General features: G+C 48.5%; 1 protein-coding gene across 1 annotated transcript in view; it reads left to right on the top strand.

The window, feature by feature from the left end:
• NPR2 (natriuretic peptide receptor 2) overlaps positions 1-23,523 on the top strand; it is a 409,403-nt gene that overhangs the window by 242,534 nt on the left and 143,346 nt on the right. Inside the window, exons 4-6 of the mRNA XM_078677701.1 lie at positions 831-925; positions 15,302-15,434; positions 18,296-18,380. Coding sequence (XP_078533827.1) covers positions 831-925; positions 15,302-15,434; positions 18,296-18,380 — 313 coding nt within the window. The remainder of the gene's footprint in view (positions 1-830; positions 926-15,301; positions 15,435-18,295; positions 18,381-23,523) is intronic.

The raw sequence follows: 23,523 nt of genomic DNA on the forward strand, positions 1-23,523 counted from the left end.
TCTCCACCGCCTCCGTCTTCGCATATCATGTCTACCCATAATCTCTTCCACCTCCATCCTCTGTCCTCCGCCTCCTGTCTTCGCATATCATGTTTACCCATAATCTCTTAAACCTCCATCCCCTCTCCACCGCCTCCTGTCTTCACCTGACATGTCAACCCATAATCTCTTCCACCTCCATCTCCTGTCAACTGCCTCATGTCTTCGTATGTCATGTTTATCTATAATCTCTTCCACCTCCATCCCCTGTGCACCTCCTCCTGTCTTCCGGCTCATGTCTACCCATAACCTCTTCCACCTCCATCTCCTGACCACCGCCTCCTATCTTCGCATATCATGTTTACCCATAATCTCTTCCACCTCCCTCCCCTGTCCACCGCCTCCTGCCTTCACCTGCCATGTCTACCCATAATCTCTTCCGCCTCCATCCCCTCTCCTCCGCTTCCTGTCTTCGCATATCATGTCAACCCATAATCTCTTCCACCTCCATCCCCTGTCCTCCGCCTCCTGTCTTCTGGCTAATGTCTTCAGCTACAGTTTGTTCCACAAGAAGCCTCAGGTTGGCCCAACACACTTCCATGTAATGAGGTAAAGCTTCTGAGATGTGGTGATCTCAAGGAGAAGAGTTGCCAAAGTTGACCTTGAATGTTGATCGTTGGAGCTGAGCTGTGTGTTGGTCCAGATGTGACCAGTGCCAGCCTCCTGCGCCTGGTCCTTCTGTCCAGGGAGATGTTTGCTGTCCTTCGAGGTGACCAGGGCAGCTCTGCGCGTATTCTTCATGAAGCCGTTCCACCTGGCCCACGGTTAAATCTTACTTCTTTTCTTGGCAGGCATCACAGGCTTGGTGAGCATGGACAAGAGCAACGACAGGGACACCGACTTCAACCTGTGGGCCATGGGCGACCAGGACACGGGCGAGTTCGAGGTGAGTTGTTGGTTGTCCAGTGATCCCTGTGCGCTGGAGGTGGGCCACCACAGAGACCATCTGTGCAAGCTGCCCCTGAAACCTAGCAAGAGCTGCTTCACACAATATAAACACAATAACCATCTTTTCATAACATTGAATTAAACCATCCAAACAAAATGCAGCTGTGGCTCTGCAGAAGAATCAACATGGGGGGTGTGGTTATACAAAAGTGAGAAATTCTCCTTTTGTTAAAAAACCCCTCACTCACCACCTAGTGGTGACATTCTTCATCATCGGGGTCCACCCTAATGACCTAGCGTCATCAGCGTGTGCTACAACACCTGTTTACAGTGGAGCAGGTTGTGAGTGAGGGTGCGTGAAAAAAATGATAAGTGTGTTAAAAATTGTCCTGGTTTAACTTGGGAAAAATAAGGTTTTTATTAGCAAGCAACTGGACAATGTTAAAATCAATGGCGAGATAAAGTGGGGGTAATTATGAGCCCATGTATCTCTATGTGTGTCTGGTCTACACGTTTCAACCGTGAAGGTGTAAACTAACCAGGTTTTCTTCAGGACCAAAAAATCCTGAGAGTGGATGGTCTGCGTTCCCTAAAAGACGCACCCGGTCCTACTCTCTGGGACCACAAAGTGGCAAAAGTGTGCCTGTGGTATGGGCTTGAACCACAATGGGTGAGCCTGAAAAGATCAAAATGCTCTCAATGGGGTATTAGGAGACTTAATACCTACCTAGCTACCTAGCAGGGCGGCGGACGGAAATAGGTAATCGGCCACAGGCCTCGCACCTAAACTAATACGTTTTTGTAGTGAGGATAACCTTTCCCTGCCCTATAAAAATCTTAGGCAACTCTTTGTTCACAACAAATAAAATATATAATAAATTTGAGGTCACATGATACAATGACCATAGGGACATATAAACAAATATCAAATTTGGATATAGTTATTATTCAAAAATATAACATTCAAAATAGGCTTTAAGATTAAATAAATAGCTCAAAAATACATCACAACATTACATATCATTAGTGATTCAGCCTTAGAGTCCCTCATACCCTCTCATCCATCGACAACATACAACAAAACAGAAGCGCAAGAAATGACTTGGATAACAAAGTTCATCTAGGAGTCACGATAAATACATATAATATATGGAAACAAGAAACACTGTCAACAGCTTTTGTTTTTAAAGATATTTCAGCAAGAATAATTATTTGTACAATTCTCAAACAATGGCTAAAAAATAACGTAATTTTCTCTAGGCGTGTTTCGGCATAGCACCTTCTTCAGGACGCCACAGATTGTAGGCCATGTGCTGTGTCTTTGTTGGTCTGCAGTTACATCAGAATACATTGATGCTTCTAGCAGCACTATATATGAGCAGCCTCCACAGGCCAATTGGGGCAAGAGGGGGTATGACAACTATTTATTATGAATTAGAGAAAAAAGGAAGGTGCACTACATAAACACATCGAGAGGTTATGACTTCTTTGAAGGTTCTTCCTTTATTAAATTTCTTATGAACAATAAAGGCACACAGCCAACGCGTTTCGTTCCCTCGTGCCACGGGAACTTCATCAGGGCTAATATACTATAAAAATGGCTTCCAAAATTCACGCCCGAATATATCGTATGTCCAAACAGTATAATCTCCAAGGGACGTCTTACCGGAGATATGTAGAAAAGTCTGCCAAATAACAGAGGTAATCGAAACAGCAAAATTTGGAAACAGTGTATGATCCACAAGGATATGAAGTGAATGCTACAGTAGACCTGGTCCTGAGGTTTCCAAATATTATGAACTAAGCACCAGGTATAGTCCCTGGTTACACACCGGGGAGAGTAAGTATCCCTCACAAGTGAGCGATAAGACCTAAATAACAGGCAATGGTAGATCTCCAAAAGTGCTGCTATGAATGTTGAGCACAAACAGGAAACCAACCTATTAAGAAGATATTCAATGATGCAAACTCAGAATATAAAGTTTTTCCTTTGGAGGCTTGAGGGAAGTCAGGAGCACATAAAAAGGGATGCTCCCTCGTCTGTTAAAGCACACGCGCGGGCTGCACTGATGCATAGCGTCCGGCAACAGTTCAGACCCCCTTTGTATGTACACTTCCTGTGATGTCACCAGGTCAAAGTTTTTGTGATGTCACTTCCTGTGACAACATCGAAGTGGGTCCCATGGCAACGTGATGTCACTTCCAGCTACCCCTGGCATTTTGATGATGTGACGTCCATGACAGAATGGTCTTTAACATCTTAAATTGAAGGAAAAAGGTCCTAACAACAGAGTTAATTTGAGGAACATAATGTATGTCACTGTACTAAGTTTGCATACCCTAGCACACGTAATAAATCAATACATTCTTATTCAGAAAAAAGTAAGTCACAACACAATTAGTGGACTGTATTCATTCTTTTCTTCGTTTTTAATCAGACTTCCCGAGGTTCGGGTTTCACGTTTGTACAAGAAGTGACGTTAGGAGAAAGGAGCGACGCACAGGAATATATATATATATATATATATATATATATATATATATATATATATATATATATATATATATATATATATATATATATATATATATATATATATATATATATATATATATATATATATAAAAAGATATTTCTAATTATACATAGTCAATTTTTTTTAAATATGGTTTATTAAATAAAATATATAAACCAACAAGTTGGAATAGTCTTTTTGGATAGCCATTTAGTTGTAGGAGTATAAAAGAAACTCAAGATTTATTTAAAAAAGAATAACTTTGTGTTAGTGTCCCTTAGGCATCACGTTTATTACTTCATGTATTTTTACCCAGATGCCTGGTGGTTAATTGGGCTCCCCCTGTAGTTTATAGCACCCCTAGTAAGGTGGCAAGAACTCTGGGGCGTCACGTCTGAGAGTGGCAGGTCCTTTGATGGTCACTGTCAGGGGAGGGTTTCAGTCTTTACTCTCCAGAGGCAATGTTACCCTTCAGCTTCTAATCTGACCTCGTGTTCTCCGTCGTCTCATCAAGCGCCTATAATCTCTCCAGTACCAGGGGTGATTGGCGGCGCTACCCAGCTTTCTTTTTTAAGTCCCACCACGTCATGACTGATGGTCGGTGGTGTTTGCAGGGTCACCGTGACGTAGCGTCTGTTTTCCTAATGTGTTGCTTTCACACCTCCTTGTGATTCATAGCTTCTCTGCGGCGCTCGTGCGGGTTGCACTGAGTCCAGTTGTTGTCTTCTTTCTTTCTTTGATTATTTTTGCAACAAGTGGAACAGCAAACACGGAAGTGTGTGTCGAAGAGAGAGGCGCCACTGTGGCAAGAGGGACAAGGCTGATAGAGAGCAGCCAGGAGGAAAGGGCGAGACATGAGGGGGGGCGGGGGGTGGAGAGGGGGGGGAGGAATGTGCTGGTCATCTTTAAATACACAAAGCTGCCTCCATGACGTCAGGGCAGCTGGCCCCTCTCACACAGGAGCGCGCACACGTGCTCTTGGCCTGAAATAGCTGCATGCCAGGGGTAGTTGGTGGATGACTCGCTGCTGAGCGACTTGAGCAATGTCTTAGAAGCTAACCGCGAAGGGTCTGTCGTTAGCCAACCACGAAGGGTCTGTCGTTAGCCAACCACGAAGGGTCTGTCGAAGCCAACCACGAAGGGTCTGTCGTTAGCCAACCACGAAGGGTCTGTCGTTAGCCAACCACAAAGGGTCTGTCGAAGCCAACCACGAAGGGTCTGTCATTAGCCAACTGCGAAGGTTCTCTCTATAGCCAACCACAAAGGGTCTGTCATTAGCCAACTGCGAAGGTTCTCTCTATAGCCAACCACAAAGGGTCTGTCATTAGCCAACTGCAAAGGTTCTCTCTATAGCCAACTGCAAAGGGTCTGTCATTAGCCAACTACGAAGGTTCTCTCTATAGCCAACCGCGAAGGGTCTGTCGTTAGCCAACTGCGAAGGGTCTGTCTTTAGCCAACGGTGAAGGGTCTGTCTTTAGCCAACTGCGAAGGGTCTGTCTTTATCCAACTGTGGAGGGTCTGTCGTTAGCCAACTGTGAAGGGTCTGCCTTTATCCAACTGTGGAGGGTCTGTCTTTAGCCAACTGTGAATGGTCTGTCTTTATCCAACTGTGGAGGGTCTGTCTTTAGCCAACTGTGAATGGTCTGTCTTTAGCCTACTGTGAAGGGTCTGTCGTTAGCCAACTGTGAAGGGTCTGTCTTTAGCCAACTGCGAAGGGTCTGTCTTTAGCCAACTGTGAAGGGTCTGTCGTTAGCCAACTGTGAAGGGTCTGTCTTTAGCCAACTGTGAAGGGTCTGTCGTTAGCCAACTGTGAAGGGTCTGTCGTTAGCAAACGGTGAAGGGTTTGTCTTTAGCCAACTGTGAAGGGTCTGTCGTTAGCCAACTGTGAAGGGTCTGTCGTTAGCCAACGGTGAAGGGTCTGTCTTTAGCCAACTGTGAAGGGTCTGTCGTTAGCCAATGGTGAAGGGTCTGTCTTTAGCCAACTGTGAAGGGTCTGTCGTTAGCCAACTGCGAAGGGTCTGTCTTTAGCCAACGGTGAAGGGTCTGTCGTTAGCCAACTGTGAAGGATCTGTCTTTATCCAACTGTGAATGGTCTGTCTTTATCCAACTGTGAATGGTCTGTCGTTAGCCAACTGTGAAGGGTCTGTCTTTATCCAACTGTGAATGGTCTGTCTTTATCCAACTGTGAATGGTCTGTCTTCATCTAACTGTGAATTGTCTGTCTTTATCCAACTGTGAATGGTCTGTCGTTAGCCAACTATTAAGGGTCTGTCTTTATCCAACTGTGAATGGTCTGTCTTTAGCCAACTGTGAATGGTCTGTCGTTAGCCAACTGTGAAGGGTCTGTCTTTATCCAACTATGAAGGGTCCATCGTTAGCCAACTGTGAAGGGTCTGTCTTTAGCCAACTATGAAAGGTCTTTCTTTATCCAACTGTGAAGGGTCTGTCTTTATCCAACTGTGAAGGGTCTGTCGTTAGCCAACTGTGAAGGGTCTGTCTAGATCCAACTGTGAAGGGTCTGTCTTTCGCCAACTATGAAAGGTCTTTCTTTATCCAACTGTGAAGGGCCTGTCTTTAGCCAACTGTGAAGGGTCTGTCTTTAGCCACTGTGAAGGGCCTGTCTTTAGCCAACTGTGAAGGGTCTGTCGTTAGCCAACTGCGAAGGGTCTGTCATTAGCCAACTGTGAAGGGTCTGTCGTTAGCCCACTGCGAAGGGTCTGTCAGCCAACTGCGAAGTGTCTGTCTTTAGCCAACTGCAAATGGTCTGTCTTTAGCCAACTCTGAAGGGTCTGTCGTTAGCCAACTGCGAAGGGTCTGTCGTTAGCCAACTGTGAAGGGTCTGTCGTTAGCCAACTGCGAAGGGTCTGTCTTTAGCCAACTGCAAATGGTCTGTCTTTAGCCAACTGTGAAGGGTCTGTCGTTAGCCAACTGTGAATGGTCTGTCGTTAGCCAACTGTGAAGGGTCTGTCGTTAGCCAACTGTGAAGGGTCCGTCTTTAGCCAACTGTGAAGGGACTGTCTTTAGCAAACTGTGAAGGGTCTGTCTTTACCCAACCAGGAGTGACTCTACGGTACCATCAGGCTGAGGTTTAACTTGATACCGCTTGGCAATAAGCATTTCCAGGGGACAGGACTGGACACTATTGAAAGAAGAGTGCACGGACAGCACCAGAAGACACTAGGACTCCTCACCGTGTGAAGCTCAGTGTGATCAGAAAGTGAGAACCGTGTGAATGGTGCCAGCGCCTGCAACAAAAGTACCCCTCAGAGCTGGCAGCGCGCCTAAGAGGCTGGCACTCTCAATGCAGACAGTGGTTGAGTGTCTCTGGGAGTCTCCCCAGCCGCTGGGCTCAGGTGGAAGCGTTGAGTATGCAATAACAAAAGACAAGTGAATCCTGAGTGGAAAACTCACCAACAAGCACTCGCCGGAGACTCCTTGAGAGTGATAGAACATGTCTGCCCCGGTCACTGTGCACCTCAGCCTTGCACAACCAGGAGCACACTGGGGTTGTGTCTGTGGCACACCAAGCAATGGAAACACCCACTTCTCAGTAAAAGATTTAGACACTGCTGCAAAGCACACAGTCCAAGAGTGCATTTATCACATTTAAAAAGGTTCATGTGCAGGCGGGGGCATGGGCCTCAGCTGTGCTTGTGGTAAACAAAGCTACTCTCAAGATGGCCGCCCACACAGGTCTAGTGAGATGTGTGCCATCCTTCTCAAGCGCACAGGTCTAATGAGATGTGTGTCACCGGTCTAGTGAGATGTGTGTCAGCCTTCCCGGGTGTACAGGTCTAGTGAGATGTGTGTCAGCCTTCTCGGGCGCACAGGTCTAGTGAGATGTGTGTCAGCCTTCTCAGGCACACAGGTCTAATGAGATGTGTGTCACCGGTCTAGTGAGATGTGTGTCACCGGTCTAGTGAGATGTGTGTCAGCCTTCCCGGGTGTACAGGTCTAGTGAGATGTGTGTCAGCCTTCTCGGGCGCACAGGTCTAGTGAGATGTGTGTCAGCCTTCTCAGGCACACAAGTCTAATGAGATGTGTGTCACCGGTCTAGTGAGATGTGTGTCACCGGTCTAGTGAGATGTGTGTCAGCCTTCTCGGGCGCACAGGTCTAGTGAGATGTGTGTCACCGGTCTAGAGAGATGTGTGTCAGCCTTCTCAGGCACACAGGTCTAATGAGATGTGTGTCACCGGTCTAGTGAGATGTGTGTCACCGGTCTAGAGAGATGTGTGTCAGCCTTCTCGGGCGCACAGGTCTAGTGAGATGTGTGTCACCGGTCTAGAGAGATGTGTGTCAGCCTTCTCGGGCGCACAGGTCTAGTCAGATGTGTGCCATCCTTCTCGGGCACACAGGTCTAATGAGATGTGTGTCAGCCTTCTCGGGCGCACAGGTCTAGTGAAATGTGTGTCACCGGTCTAGAGAGATGTGTGTCAGCCTTCTCGGGCACACAGGTCTAGTGAGATGTGTGTCAGCCTTCTCAGGCACACAGGTCTAGTGAGATGTGTGTCAGCCTTCTCAGGCACACAGGTCTAGTGAGATGTGTGTCAGCCTTGTCGGGCGCACAGGTCTAGTGAGATGTGTGTCACCGGTGTAGAGAGATGTGTGTCAGCCTTCTCAGGCACACCGGTCTAGTGAGATGTGTGTCGGTCTTCTCGGGCGCCGAGGTCTAGAGAGATGTGTGTCACAGGTCTAGTGAGATGCGCGTCAGCCTTCTCGGGCCCACAGGTCTAGTGAGATGTGTGTCAGTCTTCTTGGGCACACAGGTCTAGTGAGATGTGTGTCACCGGTCTAGTGAGATGTGGGTCAGCCTTCTCAGGCACATAGGTCTAGTGAGATGTGTGTCAGCATTCTCAGGCACACAGGTCTAGTGAGATGTGTGTCACCGGTCTAGTGAGATGTGGGTTAGCCTTCTCGGGCACACAGGTCTAGTGAGATGTGTGTTAACATTCTTGGGCAGACAGGTCTAGTGAGATGTGTTTCAAGATGTGTGTCAGCATTCCCGGGCACACAGGTCTAATGAGATGTGTGTCAGCCTTCTCGGGCGCACAGGTCTAGTAAGATGTGTGTCAGTCTTCTCGGGTGCACAGGTCTAGTGAGATGTGTGTCAGCCTTCTCAGGCGCACAGGTCTAGTGAGATGTGTTTCAAGATGTGTGTCAGTATTCTCTGGCACACAGGTCTTATGAGATGTGTGTCAGCCTTCTCGGGCGCACAGGTCTAGTGAGATGTGTTTCAAGATGTGTGTCAACATTCCCGGGAAAACAGGTCTAATGAGATGTGTGTCAGCCTTCTCGGGCGCACAGGTCTAGTGAGATGTGTTTCAAGATGTGTGTCAGCATTCTCCCGCACACAGGTCTAATGAGATGTGTGTCAGCCTTCTCGGGCGCACAAGTCTAGTGAGATGTGTGTCACCGGTCTAGAGAGCTGTGTGTCAGCCTTCTCAGGCACACAGGTCTAGTGAGATGTGTGTCACCGGTCTAGTGAGATGTGGGTCAGCCTTCTTGGGCACACAGGTCTAGTGAGATATGTGTCACAGGTCTAGAGAGATGTGTGTCACAGGTCTAGTGAGATGTGTGTCACCGGTCTAGTGAGATGTGTGTCAGTCTTCTTGGGCACACAGGTCTAGTGAGATGTGTGTCACAGGTCTAGTGAGATGTGTGTCACCGGTCTAGTGAGATGTGTGCCAGTCTTCTCGGGTGCACAGGTCTAGTGAGATGTGTGTCACAGGTCTAATGAGATGTGTGTCAGCTTTCTCGGGTGCACAGGTCTAGTGAGATGTGTGTCAGAGAGCTAATGAGATGTGTGTCACAGGTCTAGTGAGATGTGTGTCACAGGTCTAGTGTGATGTGTGTCAGTCTTCTCGGGTGCACAGGTCTAGTGAGATGTGCGTCAGTCTTCTCGGGTGCACAGGTCTAGTGAGATGTGTGTCACCGGTCTAGTGAGATGTGTGTCAGTATTCTCGGGTGCACAGGTCTAATGAGATGTATGTCAGTCTTCTCGGGTGCACAGGTCTAGTGAGATGTGTGTCACCGGTCTAGTGAGATGTGTGTCAGCCTTCTGGGGCACACCGGTCTAGTGAGATGTGTGTCGGCCTTCTTGGGTGCACAGGTCTAGTGAGATGTGTGTCACCGGTCTAGTGAGATGTGTGTCACAGGTCTAGTGAGATGTGTGTCACCGTTCTAGTGAGATGTGTGTCACAGGTCTAGTGAGATGTGTGTCAGTCTTCTCAGACAGATAGGTCTAGTGACATGTGTGTCACCAGTCTAGTGAGATGTGTGTCAGCCTTCTCGGGCACACAGGTCTAGTGAGATGTGTGTCGGCCTTCTTGGGCATACAGGTCTAGTGAGATGTGTGTCGGCCTTCTTGGGCGCCGAGGTCTAGAGAGATGTGTGTCACAGGTCTAGATAGATGTGTGTCACAGGTCTATTGAGATGTGTGTCACCGGTCTAGTGAGATGTGTGTCGGCCTTCTCGGGCGCACAGGTCTAGTGAGATGTGTGTCAGCCTTCTCAGGCACACATGTCTAGTGAGATGTGTGTCAGCCTTCTCTGGCACACAGTTCTAGTGAGATGTGTGTCACCGGTCTAGTGAGATGTGTGTCACCGGTCTATAGAGATGTGTGTCAGTCTTCTCGGGTGCACAGGTCTAATGAGATGTGTGTCAGCTTTCTCTGGCACACAGGTCTAGTGAGATGTGTGTCACCGGTCTAGTGAGATGTGTGTCACTGGTCTAGAGAGATGTGTGCCAGCCTTCTCGGGCGCAGTGGTCTAGTGAGATGTGTGTCACCGGTCTAGAGAGATGTGTGTCAGCCTTCTCAGGCACACAGGTCTAATGAGATGTGTGACACCGGTCTAGGGAGATGTTTGTCACCGGTCTAGAGAGATGTGTGTCAGCCTTCTCGGGCGCACAGGTCTAGTGAGATGTGTGCCATCCTTCTCGGGCACACTGGTTTAATGATATGTGTGTCAGCCTTCTCGGATGCACAGGTCTAGTGAGATGTGTGTCACCAGTCTATAGAGATGTGTGTCAGTCTTCTCGGGTGCACAGGTCTAATGAGATGTGTGTCAGCTTTCTCTGGCACACAGGTCTAGTGAGATGTGTGTCACCGGTCTAGTGAGATGTGTGTCACTGGTCTAGAGAGATGTGTGCCAGCCTTCTCGGGCGCAGTGGTCTAGTGAGATGTGTGTCACCGGTCTAGAGAGATGTGTGTCAGCCTTCTCAGGCACACAGGTCTAATGAGATGTGTGACACCGGTCTAGGGAGATGTTTGTCACCGGTCTAGAGAGATGTGTGTCAGCCTTCTCGGGCGCACAGGTCTAGTGAGATGTGTGTCATCCTTCTCGGGCACACAGGTCTAGTGAGATGTGTGTCATCCTTCTCGGGCACACTGGTTTAATGATATGTGTGTCAGCCTTCTCGGATGCACAGGTCTAGTGAAATGTGTGTCACCGGTCTAGAGAGATGTGTGTCAGCCTTCTCGGGCGAAATACTTAGAACGTGGGGCTAGAGAATCTCTAGTCTCATCCCTTCTTTGGCACACAAGTGGTTGTCCTTCCTTGGAATAAGAAAGTGACTTTCATTCAATGTATTTTGCAGTTTCTTTTATTTCATAATAAAGTTCGTTTTCAAAGGTTGTTTGTGGTTATTTTTTGAACATTTACAGCATTATCATCTTAAGCACTGTCTTTTAGGCGTGTCCAATGCATTTCGGGCATTGTCGGTATGCCCTTCATCAGGGAATTGACACTAAAAATAATAATATGAGCATGCATTAGAATGATTGTTGAATATGTATTAAAAACCATGATATGTCAAACATTTAAACAAAACATGCTGTCACTCTGTGTTGGTGATTCAAAAAGAAAAACGATAAACAAATGAGAATACATTGGTCAATGCGTGAAGAAAATCATGCTCTGTGTCTAAGTATAAACCGAGAAGTTAAAATGAGGCGGTGTGTCACTTACGTGCTTCTTGAAAGCAGTTGTGTAAGAATCTAAAAGAAAAGGGCGCACAACTATTAGAGCAGTCTGTGGTTGAAAGAACCGCGTTATGCAGTATCAAATATGCGGGGGGGGTTAGGAACTAACCTGTGTATGTTCTTCAATAAACGTTAGTCCGATGCTAGTCTCCGCGGAAACGCCGGCGGGAAAGGAAAAAGAAAGCTGTGCATCTATCTGATTAATAGCCAGCCTTCTCGGGCGCACAGGTCTAGTGAGATGTGTGTCACCGGTCTAGTGAGATGTGTGTCAGCCTTCTCGGGCGCACAGGTCTAGTGAGATGTGTGTCACCGGTCTAGTGAGATGTGTGTCAGCCTTCTCGGGCGCACCGGTCTAGTGAGATGTGTGTCAGCCTTCTCAGGCACACAGGTCTAGTGAGATGTGTGTCACTGGTCTAGAGAGATGTGTGTCAGCCTTCTCGGGCGCACCGGTCTAGTGAGATGTGTGTCAGCCTTCTCAGGCACACAGGTCTAGTGAGATGTGTGTCACCGGTCTAGAGAGATGTGTGTCAGCCTTCTCGGGCGCACAGGTCTAGTGAGATGTGTGTCACCGGTCTAGTGAGATGTGTGTCAGCCTTCTCGGGCGCACCGGTCTAGTGAGATGTGTGTCAGCCTTCTCAGGCACACAGGTCTAGTGAGATGTGTGTCACTGGTCTAGAGAGATGTGTGTCAGCCTTCTCGGGCGCACCGGTCTAGTGAGATGTGTGTCAGCCTTCTCAGGCACACAGGTCTAGTGAGATGTGTGTCACCGGTCTAGAGAGATGTGGGTCAGCCTTCATAGGCACACCGGTCTAGTGAGATGTGTGTCGGTCTTCTCGGGCGCCGAGGTCTAGAGAGATGTGTGTCACCGGTCTAGTGAGATGTGTGTCAGCCTTCTCGGGCGCACAGGTCTAGTGAGATGTGTGTCAGCCTTCTCGGGCGCACAGGTCTAGAGAGATGTGTGTCACCGGTCTAGTGAGATGTGTGTCAGCCTTCTCGGGCGCACAGGTCTAGTGAGATGTGTGTCACCGGTCTAGTGAGATGTGTGTCAGCCTTCTCGGGCGCACAGGTCTAGTGAGATGTGTGTCACCGGTCTAGTGAGATGTGTGTCAGCCTTCTCGGGCGCACCGGTCTAGTGAGATGTGTGTCAGCCTTCTCAGGCACACAGGTCTAGTGAGATGTGTGTCACTGGTCTAGAGAGATGTGTGTCAGCCTTCTCGGGCGCACCGGTCTAGTGAGATGTGTGTCAGCCTTCTCAGGCACACAGGTCTAGTGAGATGTGTGTCACCGGTCTAGAGAGATGTGGGTCAGCCTTCATAGGCACACCGGTCTAGTGAGATGTGTGTCGGTCTTCTCGGGCGCCGAGGTCTAGAGAGATGTGTGTCACCGGTCTAGTGAGATGTGTGTCAGCCTTCTCGGGCGCACAGGTCTAGTGAGATGTGTGTCAGCCTTCTCGGGCGCACAGGTCTAGAGAGATGTGTGTCACAGGTCTAGAGAGATGTGTGTCACAGGTCTAGTGAGATGTGTGTCACCGGTCTAGTGAGATGTGTGTCGGCCTTCTCGGGTGCACAGGTCTAGTGAGATGTGTGTCAGCCTTCTCAGGCACACAGGTCTAGTGAGATGTGTGTCAGCCTTCTCAGGCACACAGGTCTAGTGAGATGTGTGTCAGCCTTCTCAGGCACACAGGTCTAGTGAGATGTGTGTCACCGGTCTAGAGAGATGTGTGTCAGCCTTCTCAGGCACACAGGTCTAGTGAGATGTGTGTCAGCATTCTCAGGCACACAGGTCTAGTGAGATGTGTGTCACTGGTCTAGTGAGATGTGGGTTAGCCTTCTCGGGCACACAGGTCTAGTGAGATGTGTGTCAATATTCTTGGGCACACATGTCTAGTGAGATGTGTTTCAAGATGTGTGTCAGCATTCCCGGGCACACAGGTCTAATGAGATGTGTGTCAGCCGTCTCGGGCGCACAGGTCTAGTAATATGTGTGTCACAGGTCTAGTGAGATGTGTGTCAGCCTTCTCAGGCGCACAGGTCTAGTGAGATGTGTTTCAAGATGTGTGTCAGCATTCTTGGGCACACAGGTCTAATGAGATGTGTGTCAGCCTTCTCGGGCGCACAGGTCTAGTGAGATGTGTTTCAAGATGTGTGTCAGCATTCCCGGGCACACAGGTCTAATGAGATGTGTGTCACCGGTCTAGTGAGATGTGTGTCACAGGTCTAGTGAGATGTGTGTCAGTGTTCTCAGACAGATAGGTCTCGTGAGATGTGTGTCACCGGTCTAGTGAGATGTGTGTCAGCCTTCTCAGGCACACAGGTCTAGTGAGATGTGTGTCACCTGTCTAGTGAGATGTGTGTCACAGGTTTAGTGAGATGTGTGTCACCGTTCTAGTGAGATGTGTGTCACAGGTCTAGTGAGATGTGTGTCAGTCTTCTCAGACAGATAGGTCTAGTGAGATGTGTGTCACTGGTCTAGTGAGATGTGTGTCAGCCTTCTCGGGCACACAGGTCTAGTGAGATGTGTATCAGTCTTCTTGGGCATACAGGTCTAGTGAGATGTGTGTCACCGTTCTAGTGAGATGTGTGTCAGTCTTCTCAGACAGATAGGTCTAGTGAGATGTGTGTCACCGGTCTAGTGAGATGTGTGTCACTGGTCTAGAGAGATGTGTGTCAGCCTTCTCGGGCGCACTGGTCTAGTGAGATGTGTGTCACCGGTCTAGAGAGATGTGTGTCAGCCTTCTCAGGCACACAGGTCTAGTGAGATGTGTGTCAGCCTTGTCGGGCGCAGAGGTCTAGTGAGATGTGTGTCAGCCTTCTCGGGCGCCGAGGTCTAGAGAGATGTGTGTCACCGGTCTAGTGAGATGTGTGTCATCCTTCTCAGGCACACAGGTCTAGTGAGATGTGTGTCAGTCTTCTTGAGCACCACCATGTCATAGACGCTCACACTATGCCAGGAATTACCACAGCTATGCTTGGGCTAGCATTCTGCTGGAGGTGGAATCCATCATGGAATGGATGCCCACTACATGCCAAGTACCACCCCATTTATGCATAAGTCAGCATTTTACCAGGAGTGGGTGCCAACATGCCATGGATGCCCACACAATATGCCACTAACCAGCACCATTATGTCATAGCCAGCATTGTCTCTGTGTTCAACCTGTTTATTCTCTCACTGATGCAACAGAAGTATAAAAACACAGACATGCACACACAGCACCAGCATACATACAAGATAATGTCTTGCTTAATTTATGTAAACTTTTGCTTAAAAAGCCAATGGCCTGCTGTAAGTGCCCTTTGATTTCCAACAACCATCCCTTCCGCTCCCAGCTCTGGTGCCTCCACATGGCAGACTATGCATCAGACAGTGCTGTGCCTGACATTCAGTCAGTCTCTACTCTTGAGTTTGAGGCCTGCACCAGGCCATGTTTTGGAAGTGAACCAACGGTGTACAAATGAAACACTTTGAATTTACAACTTTGGCTGTCTAGAATCAATGTGATGCATAAACTTGGCTCAGTGAGGTAGAATTTGTTCCTGACATCCGCAGGACACTAGTTCAAATCCTAGGTTGGCGTACTCAGCTTTGCATCCATCCGAGGTCAGTAAATTGAGTGTCATTCCTTTGGTTAGGGTATCAGGTGCGATTTACAATGCTGGGGAATAGCTGAAGTGTGGCATGGGCTGTAAATGAAAACAAAAGTTGTCATTATTATGAAAAAAGCACTTTAGTGGAAAAGTTGCCTAACCAAGATGATTGTGAGAAGCCTTTTTGTGGTAGAACTTTAAAATCATATAACCTAGAACAACGCTTAACACAGAGGGTCACCGTCCTATTGGAGGGAGGCCATGTCATGCATTTTCTATCTCTTTGTAGGTGACTGGATACTACAATGGAATCAGCAAATCAATTAACTGGATTGGAAAACCCATCCAGTGGGTGAAGGGGTCCCCGCCCTTGGACAACCCGCCGTGTGTCTTCAACACGGACGATCCTTTCTGCAAACAAAGTAGGTTATCCTCGTGCGAGTAGCAGTCCTGCTGTGCATGATGAATGGTGTGGTGTGAAAGAAACAAAGGGGGAAATGGTCCTTTACAAAGACATAATCTGACATACCCTAAATAACAAGATCCACCTCTATCAGGTTTTCCTGTGAGTCAAGATATATCAGGCATACACAGTATTTGTTAAAATACCCCTCACACATCAAAAGGGCCCTTGGTGTCATGCTTCATCATCGGGGTCTTCCCGCTCCGCTGCGGGACGGGGCGTGCTACGACTAGCGACTACGCTTGAGCACTTAGATATTGTAAGTGCTATGTGAGGTGTATTGTTGTGAGTGTAAGTAGGGTCAAAAAGTGATAGGAAAAGTGAGGTTAAAAGAATTCCTGGCCTTTTGAAAACAAAAAAATTCTTTATTACTCATAGGCTGGTATTGTTAAAAATTGGTGTGGCGGAGAAAAACACAGCTTGTCAATGAGCTAATTCTCCTGATGGTGTCAACATGTTTCGAGGCTCCCTGCCTCTTCGTCAGGACGGGGTCAAATCCCTCTATCACTCACTTGTCATATCTTGGCTCACAGGAAAACCTGTTAGAGGTGGCTCTTGTTGTTTGAATATACCCTTGACTGGAGGAGGGTGCATCCACCCCAGTGCTTTTTAGGCACTACCTCTTCACTCCCTATTTTGATTTTTGCATACCCTAAATAACTCCTCTACCTCTTAAGAAGTCTCCAGGACTCCTTGTCTTGATATGTCACAAAACCTTCAGCTCTAGAGATGTCTCAACACTCCCAGCTCTTGATATGTATCAAAACCATTGGACTCCATTGGAAGGGGCTATATCACAGCGTGAGTGCATCATCAGGGCTCATTCGGACTTGGGTATATCACAGCGTGAGTGCATCATCAGGGCTCCCTCGGACTGGGTTATATCACAGCGTGAGTGCACCATCAGGGCTCCCTCGGACTGGGTTATATTAAAGCGTGAGTGCATCAGCAGGGCTCCCTTAGACTGGGTTATATCACAGTGTGAGTGCATCTGCCGGGCTCCCTTGGACTGGGTTATATTAAAGCATGAGTGCATCATCAGGGCTCCCTCAGACTGGGTTATATTAAAGCGTGAGTGCATCATCAGGGCTCCCTCAGACTGGGTTATATCACAGTGTGAGTGCACCATCAGGGCTCCCTCAGACTGGGTTATATCACAGCATGAGTGCATCATCAGGGGTCTCTCGGACTAGGTTATATTAAAGCCTGAGTGCATCATCAGGGCTCATTCGGACTGGGGTCATATCACAGCGTGAGTGCATCTGCCGGGCTCCCTCGACTGGGTTATATCACAGTGTGAGTGCATCATCAGGGCTCCCTCGGACTGGGTTATATCACAGTGTGAGTGCATCATCAGGGCTCCCTCGGACTGGGTTATATCACAGCATGAGTGCATCATCAGGGCTCCCTCGGACTGGGTTTTATCACAGCGTGAGTGCATCATCATGGCTCCCTCGGACTGGGTTATATCACAGTGTGAGTGCATCATCAGGGCTCCCTCAGACTGGGTTATATCACAGTGTGAGTGCATCATCGGGGCTCCCTCGGACTGGGTTATATCACAGCATGAGTGCATCATCAGGGCTCCCTCGGACTGAGTTATATCACAGCGTGAGTGCATCATCAGGACTCCCTCGGACTGGGTTAAATCACAGCGTGAGTGCATCATCAGGGCTCTCTCAGACTGGGTTATATTACAGCGTGAGTGCACGGGCTCCCTCAGACTGGGTTATATTAAAGCGTGAGTATATCACAGTGTGAGCGCATCATCAGGGCTCCTTCGGACTGGGTTATATTACAGTGTGAGTGCATTATCAGGGCTCCTTCGCACTGGGTTATATCACAGCGTGAGTGCTTCAGCCCGGGCTCCCTCGGACTGGGTTATATCACAGCGTGAGTGCATCAGCCGGGCTCCCTCGGACTGGGTTATATCACAGCGAGAGTGCATCATCAGGGCTCCCTCGGACTGGGTTATATCACAGTGTGAGTGCACCATCAGGGCTCCCTCAGACTGGGTTATATCACAGCGTGAGTGCATCATCAGGGCTCCTATAGACTGAGTTATATCAGAGCATGAGTGCATCATCAGGCCTCCCTCAGACTGGGTTATATCACAGCGTGAGTGCATCATCAGGGCTCCCTCGGACTGGGTTATATCACAGCGTGAGTGCATCATCAGGGTTCCTTCGGACTGGGTTATATCACAGTGTGAGTGCATCAGCCCGGGCTCCCTCGGACTGGGTTGAATCACAGCGTGAGTGCATCAGCCGGGCTCCCTCGGACTGGGTTATATAACTGCGAGAATGCATCATCAGGGCTCCTACAGACTGAGTTATATCAGAGCATGAGTGCATCATCAGGGCTCCCTCAGACTGGGTTATATCGCAGCGTAAGTGCATCAGCCGGGCTCCCTCGGACTGGGTTATATAAGAGCGTGAGAGCATCATCAGGGCTCCCTCAGACTGGGTTATATCAGAGCATGAGTGCATCATCAGGGCTCCCTCAGACTGGGTTATATCAGAGCATGAGTGCATCATCAGGGCTCCTACAGACTGAGTTATATCAGAGCATGAGTGCATCATAAGGGCTCCCTCGGACTGGGTTATATCGCAGCGTAAGTGCATCAGCAGGCTCCCTCGGACTGGGTTATATCAGAGCGTGAGATCATCATCAGGGCTCCCTCAGACTGGGTTATATCAGAGCATGAGTACATCATCAGGGATCCTCCGACCGGATGGGCATCCACAGTGCCCTGTGAGCAGTGGAGCTCTTGATTTGGTCAGATGGTCCCACTGCAGTCACTGATCTCATTTCTTTCAGATCAGCTCTCCACCTTGGCCATTGTGGCCTTGGGCACTGGTCTCACCTTCGTCATCTTCGGGATCTCCAGCTTCCTTATCTTCAGGTAGGTCCGCTGATGCTGTGTCTGAGCGCTCCTTACCGCTCCCTCGCTGTCTGTAGCAGCATTACACAAAGCGACAAAGCACTGAACGAAGGCACACCAGAGGCAACACCCTCAATCTGACATTCACAGACATGCCCCTGCTTAAGAGCCTTTCACCAACACCATGGACTGGACACACTACTGTAGCTTCCAATCACCTTCCTTAACACCCTTTCACCCCCCAAGCCTTCAGAGCTTGCACTTGCTCAAAGACCTGCCCATCAACCCTCGCATCATCCTCCTCCCTCACAGCTGCACTTGGCCTACTCCTGGAATCGCTGAACCCCATCAGAACAGCCACGCTGGAAGCACAGGCACCACCGAAACTAGACAACAAACTCAACTCTTTCCATGGGCTGGTTCACACATGACACTTGAGTAGACTGGCATGGCACACAACACAATCTTTAGAAGATGTAGCACACCTGAAAACACTTTTGTGTGCTCGCGGTAACTTCATGGCCATGGGCAGAGCAGCCCGAGACGTACAACCATCACAGAAGAGTGAAATAAAGAAGCAGCTCTCCACACAGCAGTTAACCACCTTGGGCTCTATTCACAAAAGTAATCTAAGACAAAATCCTAACTTTATGACTTTCGGTATTCACAGAAGGCATTTAGGAGGAGTAAAGTTAGGAATGTGACACAGTTAATCTTAAATTAAATTTAAGACCAAAATTTAGGATTAACTGAGACAAAATCCTAACTTTAGTACTCCTAAATGCCTTCTGTGAATACCGAAAGTCGTAAAATTAGGATTTTGTCTTAGATTACTTTTGTGAATCGGCCCCCTTGCCATCCCTTCCAATGACTTGCACCACACATTCCTCGATCAACAAGTGGAGCTCCAGAAACATACCAGATACTGCATCACCAGAACCACATAGAGCAGCATTGTGACCATCACCTCTCGCACATTCTCGTTGGCACGAGGACCACCACATAAATGACCTCCTCGCACCCACTGCCAGAAGGTCTTGACCAGTGAAGTCCTCACTTTACACCTCAACCTTGTCGAAGCGTTACATCCAAGGCAGATTCGAAGACGCGTAGAGAAATGACAAACCTTCCGTCTCCTGAAGAATGGTCCAGTGAACCCACCCTAATGAGCTGACCTGTGAATCAATCACTTGCTAACCCTGAAAGATACAGAGAGCAATCTTACTTGCCTATGAGGTCGGTGAACAAGCGTAGGACATGAGTACATGCCTCTCTGCAGAAACCCTGTTATGTTATGTTATGTTAATTTATTTCTTCTATAGTGCTCGGCTACTCCTAGGAGCATCCCGGCGCTTTGGCGAAGAGTATCAGCAGGTAAAACAACTACATAACAGCTAAAATGCAGACAAAAGAAAGAAAAAAACATTATTTGGTGAAAAGCCATGTTTTAAGATTTTTTCTAAAAACAAGAAGACTGGGAGCCTGTCTAAGAGAGAGTGGTAGTTCATTCCAAGCCTTTGGAGCTAGATAGCGGAATGACCGGCCTCCCATCCTTGCACGCCTGATAGCCGGGACTGTCATCTTAGATAGACAGGATGATCTCAAAGTCCTGCTAGGTACATATCGAGAAAGACGTTTCCCTATGTACTTGGGGCCAGTGCCTTGTAGAGCTTTGAAGGTAAAAGTCAGGCTCTTGAAAAGAATTCTCTTTGCGAATGGTAGCCAGTGTAAGGTGTTCAAAAGGACAGTGGCACCTGCTCTTCTTGGGAGCCCATAGATGGCACGGGCTGCCGAATTCTGGACTACTTGCAAACGGGTCAAAAGATATTTTGGTAGACCCAAGAAAAGAACGTTTGCATAGTCCAGTCGAGATCCAATCAAGGCCTGAACAATTATCTTCCTATGCTGGAAAGACACTAAAGGAAGGAACTTCCTCAGCATCCGTAAAATGCCGAAGCATTTACCCGAAAGGCACGAAATATGTGGCCCAAACGACAGTTCGCTGTCCACAATCACTCCCAAGTTTTTGGCCTTGAGAGACACATTGTCAGGGGGAAACATATCTAATGGCCACCAAGATTTCCAGTCTGGTTCAAGGGCGCATCCAAAGAAGAGCAGTTCCGACTTATCGGAATTGCACTTTAAGCCATTACACCTGAACCACTCAAAGACCGCACCAAGGCAATCCCTGACCTGTATGCCGTCGAATGACCCGCCCCTATCACAGGTGAATAGGAGCTGGGTGTCATCGGCGTAAGATATGATCTGGGCGCCAAAGGACTCCGCGACTACCGCCAGAGGGGCCATAAAGATGTTAAACAGCATGGGGCTGAGAATGGAACCCTGAGGGACCCCCACCTCTAGCGGAGCCATATCAGCGGAGAAAGGGGGCACCCAGATCGTTTGCCGGCGGTCGGCCAGAAATGATTTAAGCCAATTCCACACCGTTCCCCGAAGGCCGCACTCCCAGAGTCTTGCAAGGAAGCGATCGTGAGGAATGGTGTCGAAAGCCGCCGACAAGTCAAGCATTACCAACATGGCTCTTCCCCCAGAGTCGAGTACTTCCCTGATGGCATCTGTGACCTCGAGAAGAGCCGACTCCGTGCTATAATTTGCACGGAACCCAGATTGCGTGGCATGCAGCAGATCGTTTCCTTTGATGAAATTGGAAATCGTCCGATGTGCAAATCTCTCGGCCACTTTCGCCAGAGCAGGGAGAAGGGAAATAGGCCTATAGTTGGCATGGATGAGGGGGTCTAAGGTAGGTTTCTTGATCAATGGTAGGATCATAGCATGTTTCCATGCCTGCGGAACCACACCCGTTGACAGGGAGGAGTTCAGAAGAGGGTTCAGCAGGGCGTTTAAGGCAGGTGCCACCTTCCCCAGATGTTTAGCCGGGCACGGATCAAGAGGAGAGCCAGATTTCAAACTTGACAGAAGCTCGAGAGAAGTATCAAGACACAGATGGGGAAATTCTGAGAGAGAAGGGCCTAGACCCTCCATAGATGAAAAGAGGGATGAAGGACTCGAAACCAACTGTGAGCTGGAGTGGGAAAGAGAGGCTTGAATGGTTGTGATTTTACTAACAAAGAAGATTGCAAGTTGTTTTATCCTACTTCTGTGGCACCGGAAGTGAGGGCATGCAGTGGACATTCTCGTCATCAATGATAAGAGTGCCCTCCGACTACTGAGCTGTTTTTCACATTCCTGATTCAGGTGTAATCAGGATCCTAAAACAGTTCATTCTAATTCCTGTCAGCACCAAACAAGCTCATACATGCACACACACCTGCAAAGCCTTACACAGCATTGGTCCATACATACCTCAGCTAATGTCAATGTAAACTTCCACAACCTACCAGACAGCTCCGCTCAGCCGGACTCCGAGTCGCACAAACCCCCCATACACAGAACCAGATACGGCCATTCTGCCTTCTACCTCGCTTCTAAAACCTGGAAAGACCTGCCCTTGCACCTCAGAGCCTCCTCCTCAGCTCTTGAATTCTGCCAGGGAACTAATGACCCGGTTCTTCAGTTAGCCCCACCCTGGCTCGGCCATACAGCTCCTGCATCAGCACCAAGATACCCTCCTGGGTGAGTTAAGCGCTATACAAATACACATAACATACCTGAGAAAGGTTCTTCCACTTCCCAACTAGTCTCAGGTGGCCGGTCACATGCCTTCACAGCAGCAGCAGCCTCTGCTTCAGAGAACGTTGTGCCAAGAAGCCCCTGATAACCCAGTACCTGTTCTTGTTTCTATGTAGAATAAACCAAACCTCCCAAACGTGGACTTTAGAGCCACAGTCCATGCTGTGGTCATCTACCCAATCGATGGTGGCTGCTCATTCTCCATCACTGTCCCTGACTCCACAGTGGATCCTTTGAAGGCCCTCATACGTGTCCACTATCCGTGGTACTACAGTGGTTCTGCCATCCGACAGACTGAGGGGCTAATTCACTAAGGCAAACTTATATTTCTGTGTACGTGTACAATTGTTTGCTATTGCCAAAGGCACATAGATAGCACAGTCCTCTCTTTTTATATCTGGAGACTCCACAGTCGTAAAGCTACTACTTGTAAAATACCTTTGTGAACAGCAAACAATTGTAAACTGGCCTGGCAGTTCGGGCTGGACTGTTCCCATTGGGCGCAGAGTCTAGACTGATTTACATATGGCTGGGTCCAAACTGGAATGGCATCGTGAGCAAAACAACAATGGATTTAGGCCCAGATCCCTGTACTGGGGTGAATATATGACATTGTTCTGCATTCTGTCCATCAATTGTTCTTCTTCCTATCACACTGGCCATTGATGTTGTTATTAAGCATCAGTCACCCCTGCTCTTCCTATCAATGGCTAAGCATCATTCACCCCTGCTCTTCCTATCACTCTGGCCATTGATGCTGCTACTAAGCATCAGTCACCCCTGCTCTTCCTATCACTCTGGCCATTGATGTTGTTACTAAGCATCAGTCACCCCTGCTCTTCCTATCACTCTGGCCATTGATGCTGCTACTAAGCATCAGTCACCCCTGCTCTTCCTATCACTCTGGCCATTGAAGCTGTTACTAAGCATCAGTCACCCCTGCTCTTCCTATCACGCTGGCCATTGATGTTGTTACTAAGCATCATTCACCCCTGCTCTTCCTATCACTCTGGCCATTGATGCTGCTACTAAGCATCAGTCACCCCTGCTCTTCCTATCACTCTGGCCATTGATGCTGCTACTAAGCATCAGTCACCCCTGCTCTTCCTATCACTCTTCCCATTGATGCTGCTACTAAGCATCAGTCACCCCTGCTCTTCCTATCACTCTGGCCATTGATACTGCTACTAAGCATCAGTCACCCCTGCTCTTCCTTTCAAGCTGGCCATTGATGTTGTTACTAAGCATCAGTCATCCCTGCTCTTCCTATCACGCTGGCCATTGAAGCTGTTACTAAGCATCAGTCACCCCTGCTCTTCCTATCACTCTTCCCATTGATGCTGTTACTAAGCATCAGTCACCCCTGCTCTTCCTATCAATGGCTAAGCATCATTCACCCCTGCTCTTCCTATCACTCTGGCCATTGATGCTGCTACTAAGCATCAGTCACCCCTGCTCTTCCTATCACTCTGGCCATTGATGTTGTTACTAAGCATCAGTCACCCCTGCTCTT

This window comes from Lissotriton helveticus, chromosome 2_1 (assembly GCF_964261635.1).
Source record: "Lissotriton helveticus chromosome 2_1, aLisHel1.1, whole genome shotgun sequence".
Classification (NCBI taxonomy): Eukaryota; Metazoa; Chordata; class Amphibia; order Caudata; family Salamandridae; genus Lissotriton; species Lissotriton helveticus.